The 21,324-nt window shown below is 44.2% G+C and overlaps 1 protein-coding gene across 1 annotated transcript in view; it reads right to left on the reverse strand.

Moving 5' to 3' along the window:
• Positions 1-7,543: 7,543 nt before the first annotated feature.
• SYNGR3 (synaptogyrin 3) overlaps positions 7,544-21,324 on the reverse strand; it is a 76,123-nt gene continuing 62,342 nt past the window's right edge. Inside the window, exons 3-4 of the mRNA XM_075318310.1 lie at positions 14,556-14,698; positions 7,544-9,597 (exon numbers count right to left, since the gene is read on the reverse strand). Coding sequence (XP_075174425.1) covers positions 9,388-9,597; positions 14,556-14,698 — 353 coding nt within the window. The 3' untranslated portion in view covers positions 7,544-9,387. The remainder of the gene's footprint in view (positions 9,598-14,555; positions 14,699-21,324) is intronic.

Here is a 21,324-nt window from a genome sequence, read left to right on the forward strand (position 1 = left end):
TGCATGGGGGATGGAGCACGATGGGGAGTGCGCTGCATGGGGGATGGAGCACGATGGGGAGTGCGCTGCATGGGGGATGGAGCACGATGGGGAGTGCGCAGCATGGGAGATGGAGCACGATGGGGAGTGCGCTGCATGGGGGATGGAGCACGATGGGGAGTGCACACCTCCCCCCAACACACACACACACACACACACACACACACACACACACACACACACACACACACACACACACACACACTGGGAACCACAAACAACTGCCCTACACAGACACCCACACACAAAGACAACGCTGCACACCCAACACACAAACACACGCACATACCGCACAACACACACATTGCACAAAACATACCTCCCCCCAAAACACACCACACACCCCACACCCACACAAACCGCGCAACACACCCCACACCCACACAAACCGCGCAACACACACACACACACAACGCTACAGACACACAGCGCTCCACAAACATCGCAACACACATACAACACCGCTCTCACCCCCCGTCACACCCAGACAGCACCCAGAACATGTACAGCGCCTACACAAACACTTGGTAACTACACACAACAACATATATATATATATATATATATATATATATATATATATATAAACAAAAATCATACATGAACTACACAATACGTAAATTCTAGAATACCCGATGCGTAGAATCGGGCCACCTTCTAGTATGTAATACACTATGTAAGTGGCAGAAAACCGTTTTCAACAAAAACCTAGTAAATAACATTTGTGCAGTCTATGAATTTGTTGAAAGAAATAGAATTGCCTCCATCAGATCGTCCTTCGCAGATGATCTCAAATCTGACCTGATAATTTTAAGGCCGGAGAACAACCTCTCTACAGTAATTTGGGTTGGAGGCAAGGCCGTAACCACATGGGCGACATCTCTAACAATTTCCGGGTATAGAGGAATTGCCTCATGCACAGTCAGTTTTGATGAACGGTTGACTTTTTCTATTTCTTTGAGAGCAAGTGAAAAATTTTGATGAAATCTGGTCAATCTGCTGCTATAGGAGACGGAGTGAAATCTTTTTCCAACGCTTTGCCTGCTCCATGTTATCCAAATACTTGTCAAAGTTAAACTCCTCATCTGATGAGGATGAAGATATGGCAGCAGTAGCACTCTCAGGCCTCAAGTCCTCTTGCGCCTGGCAGTCCTGTAGCCGCTCATCCTAACTGCTACCTCACTCAAAGCTTCTTTTCCTTTAGTAAGCTGTTGATCATCAAGCAGTATACGATGACTGGGGTCCACATAAACAGCTGCCAGAAGAATTTTATTTTCCAATAGCTGTGTTTCCCTCCGTTTCATTGAAGCAGAAATGCCATCTGCGATTAAACCTCCTCTTTGGGACAGGCAAAATAGCAAGTTCTTCCACTCCCTTATGAAAATGCCAGGAGTTAAATCCTCAGCTTGTAATTTTTTAGTTATGGTAAATGGGTGATTAAGCAATTCCTTCAATTCAGCCACCTGTGTCCACTGACCTTCATTTAAGGTTACTTGAGGGTTCACCATATCTATAAGAAATGATTTTATTTCAAGCAATCGCTCAGTGATTAAATAAGTGCTGCCTCACCGAGTGGCTTGATCAACAATTGCACCTTTCCCAGCACGTCTCTTCAAGATGGAATCAATTTTAGGGGTTCTGGCGGCAATAACCAACTTTCTCACTTTTCCAATCAGATTTCCAGCATTCCCGCCCGGTTTCACACATCCGGCTTTTCGCCGGTTTGGCGGATGCAGTGCACGCCAGTACAGTACGATACAATACAGTGGCAGTGCTGCAAGTTCCGGGTCACATGACAGCATGTGGCCGGCGTTTGTCGTGCTGCCACTGTACTGTATACACTGTACTGGAGTGCGCCGCATCCGCCAAACCGGCAAAAAGCCGGATGTGTGAAACCGAGGTGTCTCTTGCAGACTCTCCTTATTGCCAGCTGCAGCGTGTGCACAACACAGCGCATGTGAGGAATATGAAAGTGTTTTGAAGCAACTTCAACAAGATCTTCTAATCCTAAAGTATCATTTTGCTGTTCTTCTGTTGTAATATCTGCTTGTTCCTCAGTTACATGAGCAGCGCTGTGGCTCCATCTCACACATACTAAATCCTACATATTCTTCTATCTGTTGTTCATTACTCTCATTCATCAATAATTGTACTTATGTGTGAAGCATTGTCCGTTACAATAGCAAGAACCTGTTCTTTTTTGCGTTCCTAATCTTGCAGAACTTTTTCCACTAAGGCCTGGAGAAACTGGCTGCTGTGATGAGCTTTACTATCTGTTACTGCCAGTGTCTTGCTAACAATTTCTTTCTTGTTACAAACATATCGAACATTGATGGCAAAATAAGTCAGTGAAATGCAGTGACTCCGGCATCCAGCAAAGGCAATGGGTGAAAAGATGGGACATTCAGACGCAGCGTGTTGTGAGGATCCTCGCACAGAATGAGCTGTCAGTTTGTGGCCTTTTTCTAATCTGTTTTTGCTATTGAAAGCATTATTTAGGAGCTCAGAAATCTTTCAGGTGATGCGGTTTTTTAAAAAGCTGATCTGCTTTCGCAGCTGAAAAACGTATCCTGAAAAAACGCAGCAAAAACGCTGTGTGAATGTAGCCTTAGATCAGGAATAGAACAGACATTTATAGGACATTTCATAACTTTCCCAAATTCCTATGAAAAAATATTCAGCACATTCTGCATTGCACTACTGTCCCCAATTTATTATATATTTTAGGAGTCGGAGTTGGTGCATTTTATACCGACTCCACCAAAATGAGCTCCGACTGCACAGCCCTGGTGTTACTTAGTAGGCTGTGTTTTGCTGTTTCAAGAAAATCAGTGTTTTATCCTCAGCCACGCCCACACCACTGATTGGCTGTTTTCTGTCAATTTACATAGAAAACAGCCAATCAGTAGTGTGGGCGTGGCTGGATTAGGAGGCCTGAGACCACTAGTGCTGTAATGATCCCCTGCTGATAAAACACTGATTTTCTTGAATCAGCAGGGAATTATCACTACAGTCCTAGCGGTCTCATGCCTCCTTGTTCAGCCACGCCCACAACGCTGGCTGTTTTTTTGGCAATATACATGTGGGTGGGGTTATGCATTCTCAGATCTGCCAATCATCAGTGGTGTGGGCGGGGTTATGCACAGCTCAGTATTCTGAGATCTGCCAATCAGTGGTGTGGGCGGGTTTATGCACAGCTCAGCATTCTGAGATCTGCCAATCAGTGGTGTGGGCGGGGTTATGCACAGCTCAGCATTCTGAGATCTGCCAATCAGTGGTGTGGGCGGGGTTATGCACAGCTCAGCATTCTGAGATCTGCCAATCAGTGGTGTGGGGTTATACACAGCTCAGCATGCCGAGATCTGCCAATCAGTGGAGTGGGCGGAGTTATACACAGCTCAGCATTCTGAGCTCTGCATCAGAAAAAACTGTGATTGCATCACAACTGTTGCCCCCAGTAAAGTAAGTGATACATTGCTGGAATCGGGGTCTCGGCCCCCACATCATGCTTCTGACTAATTCCCTCTAACACTTTATCATTCACTTTAATACAATCGCATTCACCCCTAACCTCCCATTCTATTTATTTAGTCAGTCGGGTGAGAATAAATGATCGTAGACCTCGCTCCTTCTCTTCCATTTAATCTTTTTTTATTATTTCTTCATAATGTACAGAAAACAAGTTACATTTCCGACACGAGACGCTACTGAAAACGCACAATCACAGATTGTTCTTTCAGGAGATACAATATATACAGATAATTGTAAACATGTCACTTTTTTTATTTTTTATTTTTCCAGACACACACGGACCACACGGTATAACTGACACGTTTGTGAACTGTCTTGGTTTCCCTGTAGACAGGTCCTGGTAACGAGGATGACGAGGGTCGAGCGTGGAGGGATGCGTTATATAAAATGCACTGATTATGGGGGTCTAGTTTAACCCTTTATAGATCACCATATCCCAGAATTTTCACCCGATTGGCCTGCATGCCGTAACTTGCTGCAAAACTACAACACTCATGTTGCCTTAATGGACGATTAATAGTTTTATTTTTCCCAAAATTTCAGTAAAAAGCCCCATTATTCAATAAAAAAAACCCTGTGGATCTGTTTTTATCAGCAATAGAATGTGTCCTATAACTGGCATCAAGTGTCTCCCACATGCGTAAACATTGGCAAAGTTTTTTTTGTTTTTTTGGGGTTTTTTTTTTTTGTAGCTTCATATTACCAGGGGAGATTAAGACCGGGCTCAAGTGCGCCCCCCTGTGGGTAGATGGGACTGAGAGAGTCATGTGCATGTATTCATTCCCCCATTATGCGCTTTGATATGGAAACATCATTAGTTTACAGCTATGGAGAAAATAACCACAATCAGGCAAGGCCAGGGGGCTGAAGTCTCTCCGTTCCTGTGGTCCATATAGTCCCAGTTGCTATGTTACAAGGGTTATTCTCACCTTCGTAGATCGATCCTTATGAAAACAAGCACTCTTTTTTTTGTATAGTCGTATAGAGCTTGTAAATACGAGCAATTTTGCAATTTACTGCTTGTTAAAATTTGCAACCGTTCTTGAGATATTAGCATCTTGTTTACAGCTCGTTGCCTAGGAGACCGACCACCGTTTGCAACTTTACAGGGTTATCATCATCTTCATAGATCAATATTGTAAAAACAAAATCTTTTTTTGGTATCTAGTTATAGAGCTTGTAAATACGAGCAATTTTGCAATTTACTGCTTGCTAAAATTTGCAACCGTTCTTGAGATATTAACACTGTTGTTTACAGCTCGTTGCCTTGGAGACCGACCACCGTTTGCTACTTTACAGGGTTATTCTCCTCTTCATAGATCGATCCTTGTAAAAACAAGCACTTTTTTTGGTATCTTCATATACAGCTTGTAAATACGAGCAATTTTGCAGTTTACTGTTTGTTAAAATTTGCAGCCGTTCTTGAGATATTAACTTTGTTTACAGCTCGTTGCCTAGGAGACCGACCACCGCTGCTGTCTAGGCAGGATTAGGAGGTAGTGGTGTCGCTCCGGCAATCCTAGCCAACTTCAAAACAAGTGCTTACGAGCTCAACAGAGAAATAAAAGAAGTTTCTTTGCACTGAGCATGTTCTTCTAGCTGGCAGCGGTGGTCGGTCTCCAAGGCGACGAGCTGTAAACAAAACTTAATATCTCAAGAACGGCTGCAAATTTTAATAAGCAGTAAATGGCAAAATTGTTCGTATATACAAGCTCTATAGGATACATACCAAAAAAGTTGATTTTAAAATATCGATCTATGAAGATGAGAATAACCCTGTAAAGTAGCAAAACGGTGGTCGGTCTCCTAGGCAACGGAGCTGTAAACAAAACTGTTAATATCTCAAGAACGGCTGCAAATTTTAACAAGCCGTAAATTGCAAAAGTGCTTGTTTTTACAAGCTCTATAAGACAATACCAATTTATGAAGATGTGAAATAACACTTTTATTTAAGAAGATAGCAGTACTATACAAATTATTGTATCTGGCCCTGGGAATTAAAGCTACACCACGATATTTTCCCGTTCTGATGTTGACCTTAGGTGGGAAATTGGAAAACCCAGTGGGGGCAGACATACAAAAGCAAGGAGAAAGACGCTGCCGGCACAGTCAGAAAGGATTTGTGTGTGCACGCTGATACCACCAGGGGGAGCTCACTCCATATGGATTTTTACTTACCGGCAGCTCTCCCATCTCGCAGGTAAAAGCTATGACTATGGTGGGCAGCACCGTCGATTGGGGTCTTTTTCACCATTGTGTCATCTCCATTTGGAGGGGCACAATGGTCACTTGTGCTTTAAAATTTGGATTCGAAACAGCAGCTTCTACATGACTAAGGGAATACTGCAATACCAGTCACCGCCTATGGCCAAGAGTGGCGCTATTTCAGGAAGAGAGCAGCCATGTTTTTCTTTTCTCCTACAATACCCTTCAACCTTTTAATATTTTATTGCCAGTTACAGATTTGCTACATGTTATGAGGCTGCACAGGACGACAAAGGGTTAATTTTATCCATCAAACCCCAGGAGGACAGCGTACTACCTTGTACTTCAAGGCCTGCTGGTATTCTTCACCCTTCTTGTTCCTTGGCTTTAAACTTAAAATCTCTGCACCTCACATTCATTACTATAGGCTGCAACATTGTCATTTACCATAGAAGGCTGCATTATACTTCAGAGCTGCATTCTCAATTCTGCTGTCTGTGACATTGGAAACAGTCAACAAACTCGTCTTCAGGCACCCAAAATAGCTAAGCGCTGCTACTGCCCGGAGACATCGGATTTCTGTACAATGCCTGTGCTTAGAGCCAATGGAATGCTGAGAGAGTTCAGCTCTGAAGCATGCAGAATAAGTTAATGCAGCTTTGAAAATTGATTAAGTTACCATGAATCAATAATGGTCACAAAGTGAATTTGTGCACCATAGTTGTGTGGTTAGAGAATTGATAAACCATATCTGTGGCTCGTGGCTGTCAGATGGGAGCCGGGTGAACCAGTTCCTACCTGCCGGAATACCCCAGCACCGCTCCAAATTAGCAGGCCTGGTGCAACGTCATGCGGCAACAGTGATGTCGTATTGGGCATAAAAATCAGAAGAGGCGGTGGATCGATTGACTCCCATCTAGTGGCCACGGACTATTAATGTGGCCACTGGACCAGGGTCTTTCAGATCAATTCGCTCATCTCTAGTTACTTCCATTGCTAATTGATGGTCTATGAACAACTGCAAACACGACTTATATTTAATAGGAAAGTGCAGTACCACATTCTGACCAGCAGGTGGCGCTGTTGACATAGTCGCTCTGATTTTCAGAATGCGGTAACTGAACGACCAATCACGTGTCGCCTTTGTCTGGGGTATTGCACACAACACATGGCAGTGATATTGCAGACTGAAGCTCCAGACACAACTTCTGCTTGTGTCGTTTATGTAGAAGCCAACCACATCCACAAGGCTCAGGGACCACCCTGCGTCCCACGCCGGAGCCACGTCAGCAGCTCCTTGCAATCTGATTGGTTGCATGTTAATTTCTATTGCTCTCATGAATGGGTCTTTAGATAAATGTGATCAGCCTCACTTATCCTGTCTGTCCCTTGACCCTGCAATTTAAAGAAAAAAATAAAAAATAATTATATATATATATATATATATATATATATATATATAATTTTTTCTTTTTTTCTTTTCATTACTTTTAAAAAAATAAAAAGTAAAAAAGGGTTTTTTTTCACTTTTTAATTTTTTAAAAGTAATGAAAGGAAAAAATAATTATATATTATTTTTTTCTTTTCATTACTTTTTAATTTTTTAAAAGTAAAAAAAATATATTTTTTTTATTTGTTTTAATTTTTTAAAAGTAATGAAAATAAAAAGAAAATAATTATTATATATATAATTTTTATTTTTTTCTTTTCATTACTTTTAAAAAATTAAAAAGTAAAAAAAAAAATTATATATTTTTATTTTTTTTTTACTTTTTAATTTTTTAAGTTCATTTTTTTTTTTTACCCTAAATGCATGCATTTTGGGTTAAAAAACATTTTTGCAATTAGGTTTCATTAAAAAATGGGCAGTGTTTGGTTTTTACAAGCTTTTTTTTTGTTTCCCTGCGCATGAAGGAGTCAACTGAGAATCTGTCAGCGAGCTCCTTCTGTCTTTTCTGAGCTGCTTTCGGCTGATTTATGACTGCTTCAAAGTTCAACTCAACTTGGATATATTCTTGAGTATAGAAGAAGTCTCATCCTGATTATTAAGGATTTCTCTTTATTTAATAGGACTTATAATTTTCTTTGTACATTTTATTTGATGGTTATGTTTTTGTTATTTAGAAAATAAAATAAAAACTATTAAAACATAAATCAGCACAGAAGAGTTTAGTAAAAGTTACCTAAAGGGGATACAAACTCCCTTTCAGATTGGAACTCACCGATGGATCCTCAGTTAGCTCATTCTGCAAAAAGCTTGTAAAAGTCAAAATTATTATTGAAACCCAATTGCAAAAATGATTTTTATCCCAAAATGGAATGAAAATAGTCCCATATCCTTTAAGAGATTTTTTTTCCAAAAATTTCAGACCTATATTGCCATTCTTGCTAATTCACTGTACCTTTCACTCGTGCCACTTTCACTTTAAAGATAAACTGGGTATCAAGTTTATAAATCCCATTTTTTTAAAGGGTCCCCTTTTGTGGACCCTCATCTTTCAGCCAGAGAGGAGAGGGGCTATAAAGAGAATCTATCGATCTAAAGGATACACACTGCATTATATAGACAGCTGATCAATGCATTATGAATTGTGCAATACTCTGTTTCTCCTGTGGGGGCGCTGTGGGTCACTGGGAGGTTCCCAGCAGTGGTCATAGTCACCTTATGACTGGGGGAAATGGATTATCTAAAGTCTGCCATATATTATTATGGGGGGGGGCTTCGAGGGGTGTTCTATCCTGGTAACAGATGGAATGTTCAACTTCATACAAAAACCTGAGTGTATGAATAACGCTAAAAAATACTAACATGCTACTCTGTTTGGCCCATAGTAGATAGATCAGATCAGGTTTTAACACATTAAATGATCCAGTTTAAAGTGGACCTGGCTCCTATCGGAAGGCAGCATTGGATAGAGGAAGAGACGATGAACTCACTGAAACCAACCCAGTTTGCTCCTCTTAAAGGGAAGCTGGCGGATCACCTACCTGATGGCACCATCGGAAAGAGCAAAAAAAGACGAATTCGGCAATATATACTTTTCTATGGTTCAATTTGCCACTTTCATTGTAAAAGTTGACTAAATGTTTTCAAGCTGAGGCTGTGAGTCATGTTAACCCCGCCCACATAACCCTGAGGGCGGAGTAAGCAGGACTCACAGGCTCAGACCCGGCAGCATTTACTCAACGTTTACAATTAAATTACTGCATTAAACCATAGAAAACTATATATCCCCGAATTCGTCATTTTTTCCTCTTTACGATGGCGCCGTCAGATAGGAGATCTGGCAGATTCCCTTTAAGGGTGGCCAGGTTGGACCGCTTGAGATACTTTTAGCCACTCTGTCCTTTGCTGAGGCCCACCTTTAAGGGAATGCTTTGTTAATTAAAAAAAAATACCTTAAAAAAACAAACAGAACACAGGAAAACCTTTTTGAAGTGATCACAAACAAGCAATCAATGTCACAGTACGGAGTGCACTGTACATCTAACTACAGGGATAATTCCGGCAATCACATCTAGAATGTACAGCAGATACGGTAGTCACTTGATTCTCGGCACTGCGTCAGTACACCTGTTATATCTGAATATACGGGGGTCCACCCGTCTCCATCAGTACGAGGGGGCTTGGTATCCCTTGGGGCTGACGTCTGCATTTTCGGTGAAAGGAGGACTTTGATAGGTTTCTGTACTTTCAATGCCGCTGCCTGTGGGGTAGCCGGGGTATCCAGCGTTGGGTCCGGGGGCAAACTGGTCCGTGGCAAACAGGGACATGTCGGTTCCTAGGCGGAATCTCTGGTAGGCTTTCAGAGCCATAGCAGCCTGCGTGGGAGGGTATGTTAAAGGGTTAATAAAGAGTCAATAAGGAAGGGTTAAACATAAGTCAGTGACAAGATAAAGCAATGGTGTGAACTGTTACTTTAATTTCTACTTAAATACATGTATTTGGGGTAAAAAGTATTTTGTCAATTGGGTTTCATTAAAACTTACAGGATCAACTTTGGTCTGTGGTTATAAATCAGCTGAGAGGAGCCCATGAAAAAAAGAAAAAAAAAAGAAGCTCACTGAAGGGTTTTCAGTTAACTCATTCTGTAGCCAGCAATAATGCAACACAGACGTTACGTAAAGCAACCAGTGCAATATTATTAATGAAACCCAATTGCACGTATTTAAGCAAAAAAAAAATTGTCCAGAAAGGTGTTGTGAATCTGAAAGAGCTCACTGAAGGGTTCTCAGTTCACTCATTCTGCAGCCAGCAACAGTGCAACACAGAAGTTCCACAAAGCAAACAGTGGAATATTTGTAATGAAACCCAATTGCACGTATTTAAGCAAGAAAAAGTAAAATAAACTGTCCATAAAGGAGTTGTGAATCTGAATGAGCTCACTGAAGGATTCTCAGTTAACTCATTCTGTAGCCAGCAATAGTGCAACACAGAAGTTACGAAAAGCAACCAGTGGAATATTATTAATGAAACCCAATTGGATGTATTTAAGCAAAAAAAAAAAAAAAAAATAAACTGTCTAGAAAGGAATTGTGAATCTGAATGAGCTCACTGAAGGATTCTCAGTTAACTCATTCTGTAGCAAGCAATAGTGCAACACAGAGGTTATGGAAGGCAGAAGGTGCAACATTTTTAATGAAACTCAATTATATTGCATTTGAGCAAAATAAATAAATAAATTATCGAGAAAGGAGTTGTGAATCTGAATGAGCTCACTGAAGGGTTCTCAGTTAACTCATTCTGTAGCCTGCAATAGTGTAGTGCAACACAGAAGTTCCACAAAGCAAACAGTGGAACATTTTTAATAAAACCCCATTGTACGTATTTAAGCAAAATAAATAAATTGTCCAGAAAGGAGTTGTAAATCTGAATGAGCTCACTGAAGGTTTCTCAGTTAACTCATTATGTAAACAGCAATAGTGTAGTGCAACACAGACGTTACGGAAAGTACCCTGTGCAATATTATTAATTAAATCCAATTGCATGTATTTAAGCAAAATAAATAAATAAATTGTCCTAAAACGTGGACAACCCCAGGCACGGGATGTATCCTATGAAAACTGGCTCATTTAAAGGGACAGTCTGCCCACTTTATACGTTCTCATCTGCGCTTTCAGAAACAGCGCCACTGCTGACCACAGGATGATGGTGGTATTGCAGCTCAGCTTTGTTTACGTTAATAGGGTTGAGCTGCAATACCAATTACAACCTATGGTCAAGGGTGGCGCTGTTTCTACAAAAAAAAAAAAAGTAATGTTTTTCTAACTTTGGAAGTCCCCTTTAAGGCATACCTGCCAACTCTACCGGCACGTATTGGGGGCTACAGGGGCAAATCTTCTGGGCCCAGCCGAAACCACCAATTTCTTGCATGGTGCATACCTGCTTGGATGCTATACTACTAAAGTTGGCAAGTCTGCTTGAAGGGTAAGTCCATTTTTCTGCAGGTCTTGAGTTAGTGGGCAGATGTCCGGACCCCTCTGGTACTGCACAGAGACTTCTCCTACACGATACTTTCACCACATGCCATTGATTTCAATGGAACTTTATTAGGAATGTTGTGCCCCATATAGTATGGAGCTCTGTATATAGTGTAGATCTGTGTCTATAATATGGAGCTCTGTATATACTGTGTATAGTGTAGATCTGTATCTATAATATGGAGTCCTGTATATGATGTAGATCTGTTTATAGTATGGAGCTGTGTATAGTGTAGATCTGTGTCTATAGTATGGAGCTCTGTATATAGTGTAGATCTGTGTCTATAATATGGAGCTCTGTATATACTGTGTATAGTGTAGATCTGTATCTATAATATGGAGTCCTGTATATGATGTAGATCTGTTTATAGTATGGAGCTGTGTATAGTGTAGATCTGTGTCTATAGTATGGAGCTCTGTATATAGTGTAGATCTGTGTCTATAGTATGGAGCTCTGTATATAGTATACATCTGTGTCTATAGTATGGAGCTGTGTATATAATGTAGATCTGTGTATATGCTATATAGTGTATAACTATAGCAATCTCTGCACAGTACCAAAGGGGTTGGAATCGTTGGAAATCTGTGATGATCATGTTATCGTCTCATGTGTGTCTACGATCTATCGGGGGATCACTTTTAATGGTTTACCCCTTTAAATATGAGTCTAATGACAGGAGAGGCAGAGATAGGAGACAGAGCAGCAGAGATACGAGGAGGGGATCAGGGAATAATCCTCGGCTGCTCTTCCCCAATGACTATGTTCCGAAATGTTTCCATGGACAATAGTGATAGAAAAGCCTGAAATAGGAAGAACAGGATAAGACATAAAGCTCAGACTGAGCTGCAATACCCCACACAACCTGAGCACAGGGGGGGGGCGCTGTTTTTGGGAAAAAAAAAAAAGCAGCTATGTTTTTTCCAATCCTGTAAAACCCCATAACATTCCTTGATTATAAAATAATAGGGCCATAAAATGAGAAATAAAAAGTGGGAAATACCCCCCCCACCGTGTGCCTGGGGGTACGGCCACTGGACCGTCACCCTCTAAGACCCTTTCTAACCTAAATGAGTGTTTTTATCACAGTTGTTTGAAGCTGTAAGGTGATATTTTGTTATGTTTTGCTGCATATAGCATTATACGGCACTATTGTTTTGCCCATGCATGGCAATATTATTAATTTACTCACTGAATTATGCATATTTATGGAGTATAGCAGTGTATGGTGCTATTATTTTCTGCATTAGAGATATTATTTATTGACTTTATGGTATATAACACTTATTTTATGTATTGTATGATGATATTATATCTTTACTTTATGGTCTATGGCATTATATGGCACTATTATTTTATGGATTCTATGGTGATATAATTTATTATAAAGTGAATAAATAACATTATATGGCACAATTATTTTATACATTGTATGGTGAAATTATAGTTTTATTTTATGGTCTATGGCACTATATGGAACTATTATTTTATGTATTGTGATATTATTTCTTTACTATATGGCGTATGGAACTATTATTATATGCATTGTTTGGTGACATTATATCTTTACTTTATAGTCTATAGCACTATATAGAACTATTATTTTATGCATTAGTGATGTTCATTGATTTTATGGAATATAGCACTATATGGCACTATTATTTTATGCATTGTATGAGGATATTAGCTATTAACTTTATTCAGTATAGCACTATATGGAACTATTATATTGACACTGTATAGTGACATTAATCAATACAGTGCACTATATGAACCTATTATTTTCTGCATTAGTGATACCTGTATTATTTATTGACTTTATAATATGTGGCACCATTATTTTATGCATTGTATGGTGATATTATTTTTTTATTTTATGGTGTATGGCACTATTTTATGTATTGTATGGTGATATATCTTTACTTTATGGTGTATGGCACTATTATTTTATGCAATGTAAGGTGATAATATTTCATTACTTTTTTGAGTACAGCACTCTGTTGAACTATTATTTTGGAGCTGTATAGTCACACTAATCAATACAGTGCACTATATGGCCCTATTATTATTATTTTCTGCATGTGTGATACCTGTATTATTTACTAACTTTATGATATGTGGCACTATTATTTTATGCAATGTATGGTGATATTATTTCTTTATTTTATGGCATACGGCACTATTATTTTATGCAATGTATGGTGATATTATATCTTTACTTTATGGTTTATGGCATTATTATTTTATGCATTGTATGGTGATATAATTTCTTTACTTTATGATGGATGGCGCAATTATTTCAAGCATTGTATGGTGATATTATTTCTTTACTTTATGGCGTATGGCACTATTATTTTATGCAATGTATGGTGATATTATATCTTTACTTTATGGTGTATGGCACCATTATTTTATGCTTTGTATGGTTATATTATTTCTTTATTTTATGGTGTATGGCACTATTATTTTATGCAATGTATGGTGATATTATATCTTTACTTTATGGTGTATGGCACTATTATTTTATGCATTGTATGGTGATGTTATTTCTTTATGGCGTATGGCACTATTATTTTATGCATTGTATGATGATATTATATCTTTACTTTATGGCGTATGGCACTATTATTTTATGTATTGTATGGTGATATTATTTCTATATTTTATGGTGTATAGCACTATTATTTTATGCATTGTATGGTGTTATATCTTTATTTTATAGTTTATAGCACTATATGAAACTATTATTTTATGTATTGTATGGTGATATTATATCTTTATGGTGTATGGCACTATTATTTTATGTATTGTATGGTAATATTATTTCTTTCATTTATGGTGTATGGCACTATTATTTTATGTATTGTATGATGATATATATTTCTTTTATATTGTATAGCACTATATGGAACTATTATTTTATGCATTGTTTGGTGATATTATTTATTCATCTTATGGAGTCTAGCACTCTATAGCACCATTATTATGGCACTATATGATGATATTATTTAATCACTACTGTGTACAGTGCTATAGGGCACTATTATTTTGAAAATTGTATGGTACTATTATTTATTCACTGTATGAAGCTATTATTTGGGCACTGTATGGGACTGCTATTACCATGGTTTTCTTGTGCTATTCTTGATAGGACCCTCACACTTCGCTTTTTCGGGATCCGTCACAGACCCCAGCCGTGACCACGACCGTCTACTACACACAAGCTCAGGACCGGTGAATTGATATTTACAGATTTGGATAAAATGTTCCCTACAAGAAGCGACTGTAACAAGACACTCACCCAGGAGATAATGGAGAAGAAGGAGAAGGCAATGGCGGCTCTTGCAGCATCGGCCGCTTGGTCGACCTCCTTCACTTTTGCCGTCCTTTGCCATTGATTGGCCAAGAAGCAGAAGCAGACGAACCAGAGGAAGGACCACAGGGCTGGAGAGAACCGAGAAGAGAAGACATAATACCGTTATACAGTGCACAGGCCTGGAGCGAACCGAGAAGAGAAGACATAATACCGTTATACAGTGCACAGGGCTGGAGGGAACCGAGAGGAGAAGAGATATGTAATAGCGCTATACAGTGCACAGGGCTGGAGAGAACCGAGAAGAGAAGACAGAAGTAATACCGTTATACAGTGCACAGGGCTGGAGGGAACCGAGAGAAGACATAAGTAATATAAGTAATAGAGCTATACAGTGCACAGGCCTGGAGCGAACCGAGAGGAGAAGACATATGTAATAGCGCTATACAGTGCACAGGGCTGGAGCGAACTGAGAGAAGACATAAGTAATATAAGTAATAGCGCTATACAGTGCACAGGGCTGGAGTGAATGAAGAGGAGGAGACATAAGTAATAGCGCTATACAGTGCACTGCAGAATGTCCTATAGCGCTGGAAAATCCCAAAAATAAAAGGTAAATGATGAGCTTATCCGTGCGGCGGCGCGGTCCGGGCTGCAATTAGTATTAACCCTTTGTTCCAGACGCAGGCTGTGATTAGGCTATTAGGAAAACAAGACATAATTACAGCCGATGCCACAACGCAGGGTGGAAAAGGGATGAGAACGCAGGCACAGCCGCCAATTTCGGGGAGACACTGAAGCACTATTTTAAGATAAAGTACGTCTATGGCCCGATTAATTTGCATTTTTTTTAATGTAGTTATTATCCCTTTTCCTGGGATACAATGTACAGTGTCAGTGTGCAGCTTGTATACAATGTACAGTGTCAGTGCGCAGCTTGTATACAATGTACAGTGTCAGTGCACAGCTTGTATACAATGTACAGTGTCAGTGCGCAGCTTGTATACAATGTACAGTGTCAGTGCACAGCTTGTATACAATGTACAGTGTCAGTGCACAGCTTGTATACAGTGTACAGTGTCAGTGCGCAGCTTGTATACAGTGTACAGTGTCAGTGCGCAGCTTGTATACAATGTACAGTGTCAGTGCGCAGCTTGTATACAATGTACAGTGTCAGTGTGCAGCTTGTATACAATGTACAGTGTCAGTGCACAGCTTGTATACAGTGTACAGTGTCAGTGCGCAGCTTGTATACAATGTACAGTGTCAGTGCACAGCTTGTATACAGTGTACAGTGTCAGTGCGCAGCTTGTATACAATGTACAGTGTCAGTGCGCAGCTTGTATACAATGTACAGTGTCAGTGTGCAGCTTGTATACAATGTACAGTGTCAGTGTGCAGCTTGTATAACAGGGTAAATCTGGTCTCCTCTAAATAACTCAGCACACAGCCATTAATGTCTAAACTACTGGCAACAAAAGTAAGTACACCCCTAAGTGAAAATGGCCAAAGTGTGAATATTGTGTGGCCGCCATTATTTTCCAGCTCGGCCTTAACTCTCTTGGGCCTGGAGGTCACTAGAGCTTCACAGGAGCCGCTGGATCCTCTTCCATCCTCCATGACGGTGCTGGAGGATGTTAGAGATCTTGCGCTTCTCCACTTTCCGTTTCAGGAGGCCCCACAGATGCACCATAGGGTTTAGGTCTGGAGACCCTTGGCCAGTCCAGAACCTTTACCCTCAGTTTCCTTAGTAAGGCAGTGGGCGTCTTGGAGGTGTTTGGGGTCGTTATGTTGTAATATGAAGGGAGGGGATCCTGCTCTGCTTCAGGATGTCACAGGACATGATGGCATTCATGATTCCCTCAGTGATCTGTAGCCCCCACAGCCGACAGCACTCATACAGCCCCAAACCATGACCCTCCTCCCCCATGCCTGATTGTAGGCAGGAAACACTTGTCTTTGTCCTTTCTCACCTGGTTGCTGCCCCACACGCTTGACAATGAAGCGCCCCACGGGGCAGGTGGTTAACCTACTCGTTGCGGGGTCGGGTCAGGCGATGTCACGAGTGGCCTTGCCCGGTTCCGTTGCCCCGAGGCGTACAGAAATGGAAGGGAATAGGGGGTTGTTGAGGATGGTTTGTCGTGACACCACCTGTGGTGTGCGGCCAGGGAATTAGCCACCGCTGCAGTATTCCTTACTGTGGCAGGTGTTATGGCAGCCGGGATGCTGTTGCTCCCCACAGGCGGAGCGGGCCCCGGGTGGGTGATGGAGGTAGAGGGGGTGATGGCTGTTGGCGCCAAAGAGCTGGGGAGGACAAGCTGACACAGTCTCTGCGGGTTCAAAGTGTCCCTTTACTCAGCTTCCGTTGCCAGTCCAGTAATACCGGTCACCACCGTGATGGGCTCCGGTCAATCCCAAGCAAGTGAGGGACCACCACCGGTGTTGAAGAAAGAATCGAGAGAGCGTCCTTGTAGTAGGATGTCCTCCTTAGCAGTTAGGAACCCGGGCTCAGCTCCCCAAGCCCCGGCCCTGTGTAGATCGAACAGTTCCAGAGATGTCTTGTCAGAACTACTGTATAGTCCCGACTTGTCTCCGTTTGTTTGTGCGTTGCGCCTACTTCTACCCCCTGTGGTGCCCACCCCCTGCAGGTTGCCCTAGTGACTGGAAAGTCCCATGTTTCTGCATGGCAAACCCCCTGTCTGCCCCAAGACAGCTCCCCAGTGGAAAGCACCTGACTGTATCTGAGGTGAAATCTGGAAACACCGATGATTAACCCAACCATTACCTGAGATGGATACCGCACCTTAACTGAGGTGTAGTTGTACCGCCCTGAAGGGGCTCGGCTGCTCCGCTGCTCGGGCCAAGCCGCTCGAGGTCTGGGCCCGGGGTGTCGGTGGCTCGAGCGCCTCCGGACCGGGGGCCATGTCTCTCCGTTAAGGGGAAGCAGTGGGTGTGGTGTGTACGGTGGGTGTCGGGTGAGCCGTGACGCCACCCACGGTTTGTGGTGACGGGATGCACCACCGCTGTGGCAGGAGTGGAGGGTATTCCCGGGATCGGTGTTGGTGGCGCAGCCTCGGTGTTAACCCCTCTGTGGGTAGGGGCGGTGCGTCCCGGGGCCCGATGGGGAAGGGGATGGCGATGTGGTGCAGGGTGCCGCGCTGCGGTGCCCGGATGGCACTGGTGTACTCACAATTAATCACATTCAGAGTCACTGGTAAACCAAAGTTCGAGGATGGTTGGTGCCCGCAGCCAGCTGCTGATGTCCCCTGTGAGGTTGGTGATGGTCCCTCTTCCCTGCACCTCTGGTCTTGGTGTTTGGCTCCCCTGCCTGGGCAGTAGTAGCCCGCTCCCCGGCGTCCAGTTTCCGGAGGAGCCCTCTGTTGCCCGCAGGCGCTGGCCCGTCGGATGGTTGGCCTTTGGTGGTGGTGCTCACCCGGTCTCGGTGGGCTTTTGCCTTCTTTCGGGTCTTTGGGTGAGAATGAACCCGTGAGATCCAGACTGCAATCAGTTAATTTACCTACACTCAGTGGGTTCCAAGCTAGGACGGGGTCTGAGTACACGGTTTTTGGTGCTCCGGTCACAGTTGACTCCCCGGTTCAGGTCCGGCGGGCTCCAACCCTGCCCGGTCCCTACGGTTCCGCCGGTCGTACACCGGTACTCCTGCAGGCGGCCACCACCGTCTGCCTGCCTGACGTTTCAAGGGTCCCAGGCTCCTACCCGGGTCCCTGACAGCTGCTCTCCTACCACTCACTGTCACTGTGAAAACTGAACTCTCAACTGTTTGAACTTCCTGCCTCAGGACAGTAGTCTCCTCGGTGGGTGAGTCTTTCCGCCTGACTCCGCCCACCTGGTGTGCCCTACTTGCCCTGAGGGAGGCATCAGGTCTCCCTTTCGGGTGACGGGTATGTCCTCACTAGGGGTGGGGGTGTGTGTGTGTGTTTTACTTGTGACCCCTGGGGCCCAGGGCGTCACCTAGTACCCTGTGGCAACCAGAGCCTCAGGGGCGCCACAACACCATCTGAACCAAATAGGTTTATTTTGGTCTCATCAGACCACAGGATGGCTCCAGTAATCCATGTCCTCAGTCTGATTGTCTACAGCAAACTGCGGCTTCCTTGGCCATCATCTTTAGAAGAGGCTTCCTTCTAGGATAACAGCCACACAGAGCAATGTGATGTAGTGTGCGGCGTATGGTCTGAGCACTGACAGGCGGACCCCCCCACCCCTGGAAACTCTGCAGAGTGCGGCGCATGGTCTGAGCACTGACAGGCGGACCTCCCAACCCTGTAACCTCTGCAGTGTGCGGCGTATGGTCAGAGAACTGACAGGCGGACCCCCCCACCCCTGTGACCTCTGCAGGGTGCGGTGCATGGTCTGAGCACTGACAGGCGGACCCCCCACCCCTGTAAACTCTGCAGTGTGCGGCGTATGGTCTGAGAACTGACAGGCGGACCCCCCACCCCTGTGACCTCTGCAGTGTGCGGTGTATGGTTTGAGCACTGACAGGTGGACCTCCCACCCCTGTAACCTCTGCATCAATGCTGCCAGAACTATCACAATAACAGTTGCACTCAAGCAAGAGGGAAAAAAAGCTAAAGGATGCACAGAGTGGACACAGGAATGTGAACATACATATCTCCTTAGAAAAAACATGAAAAAATTAGATACTTAGCAGATAAAATGGCCAATTTTATTTGAGCCCAATTACCACATCACGGTGTTCTGCAGGATGGGCTGAGGAGTGATGTTCTGCAGGATGGGCTGAGGAGTGATGTTCTGCAGGATGGGCTGAGGAGTGATGTTCTGCAGGATGGGCTGAGGAGTGATGTTCTGCAGGATGGGCTGAGGAGTGATGTTCTGCAGGATGGGCTGAGGAGTGATGTTCTGCAGGATGGGCTGAGGAGTGATGTTCTGCAGGATGGGGCTGAGGAGTGATGTTCTGCAGGATGGGCTGAGGAGTGATGTTCTGCAGGATGGGCTAAGGAGTGATGTTCTGCAGGATGGGCTAAGGAGTGATGTTCTGCAGGATGGGCTGAGGAGTGATGTTCTGCAGGATGGGCTGAGGAGTGATGTTCTGCAGGATGGGCTGAGGAGTGATGTTCTGCAGGATGGGGCTGAGAAGTGATGTACTGCAGGATGGGGCTGAGGAGTGATGTTCTGCAGATGATGATTTCAGATGATGATGACGGCTGGGATCAGAACGTTCTCTGTGGTGACATCATAGGTTTATGACATCATGAAATATGCAAATTATAGCCGATCACACCGATGACTACATAAAGGGGCGACACTCACTTGCCTATGTCATCACTTTGTGATGTCACAGTGATCAAAGGGTCTAAAAATCCGCTCCTGAGAGCCTAACAGCCATTATACTTCCTAAAGCAACAGGACGATGGACCGAGCTACGCAAGCAAGAAAGAAGAAAGAGGAGCCCTTGGAACAGAAACCGTGGAGCCCCTGGATTATACACCGTGGAGTCCCTGGATTATACACCGTGGAGCCCCTGGATTATACACCGTGGAGCCTCTGGATTATACACCGTGGAGCCCCTGGTTTATACACCGTGGAGCCCTTGGATTATACACCGTGGAGCCCTTGGATTATACACCGTGGAGCCCTTGGATTATACACCGTGGAGCCCCTGGATTATACACCGTGGGGCCCTTGGATTATACACCGTGGAGCCCTGTGCCTTTACTGCATTTTTGGATAGTAACCAGGATAGGAACGCCCCACAACGCAGGACCGGGAGCATCGTGAGAACCTGGTGACCGTATCACTGCTCGTTATCCGCTAATGTCATGTAAACCTTTGCTGGGCAATTTATCAAGGCTGGGGCTTTTCTGCTCCGACCTTCATGACGCGCCCCCTGGAGTAAGGTCTGTCAGGGGTATTTTAAACCAGGGGTTGGGGAATCTCAGTGATGTCTACGCGCCCCCAGTGATTTCTGTGCCCCAGCCCCTCTTGCAATGTGTATGTGCCACTGCCCCCCTTGTGGTGTCTGTGCCCCAGCCCCACTTGCGGTGTCTGTGCCCCAGCCCCACTTGCGGTGTCTGTGCCCCAGCCCCTCTTGCGGTGTCTGTGCCCCAGCCCCTCTTGCGGTGTCTGTGCCCCAGCCCCTCTTGCGGTGTCTGTGCCCCAGCCCCCCTTGCGGTGTCTGTGCCCCAGCACCGCTTGCAATGTCTGTGCTCCAGCACCGCTTGCGGTGTCTGTGCTCCAGCACCGCTTGCGGTGTCTGTGCTCCAGCACCGCTTGCGGTGTCTGTGCTCCAGCACCGCTTGCGGTGTCTGTGCCCCAGCCCCCCTTGCGGTGTCTGTGCCCCAGCCCCCCTTGCGGTGTCTGTGCCCCAGCCCCCCTTGCGGTGTCTGTGCCCCAGCCCCCCTTGCGGTGTCTGTGCCCCAGCCCCCTTGGTGTCTGTGCCCCAGTCCCCCTTGTGGTGTCTGGGCTCCAGCCTCCCTTGTGGTGTCTGTGCTCCAGCCCCCCTTGTTGTGTCTGTGCTCCAGCCCCCCTTGTTGTGTCTGTGCCCCAGCCCCCCTTGCGGTGTCTGTGCCCCAGCCCCTCTTGCGGTGTCTGTGCCCCAGCCCCTCTTGCGGTGTCTGTGCTCCAGCACCGCTTGCGGTGTCTGTGCCCAGCCCCCCTTGCGGTGTCTGTGCCCCAGCCCCCCTTGCGGTGTCTGTGCCCCAGTCCCCCTTGCGGTGTCTGTGCCCCAGCCCCGCTTGCGGTGTCTGTGCCCCAGCCCCTCTTGTGGCGTCTG

This window comes from Anomaloglossus baeobatrachus, chromosome 7 (genome assembly GCF_048569485.1).
Source record: "Anomaloglossus baeobatrachus isolate aAnoBae1 chromosome 7, aAnoBae1.hap1, whole genome shotgun sequence".
Classification (NCBI taxonomy): Eukaryota; Metazoa; Chordata; class Amphibia; order Anura; family Aromobatidae; genus Anomaloglossus; species Anomaloglossus baeobatrachus.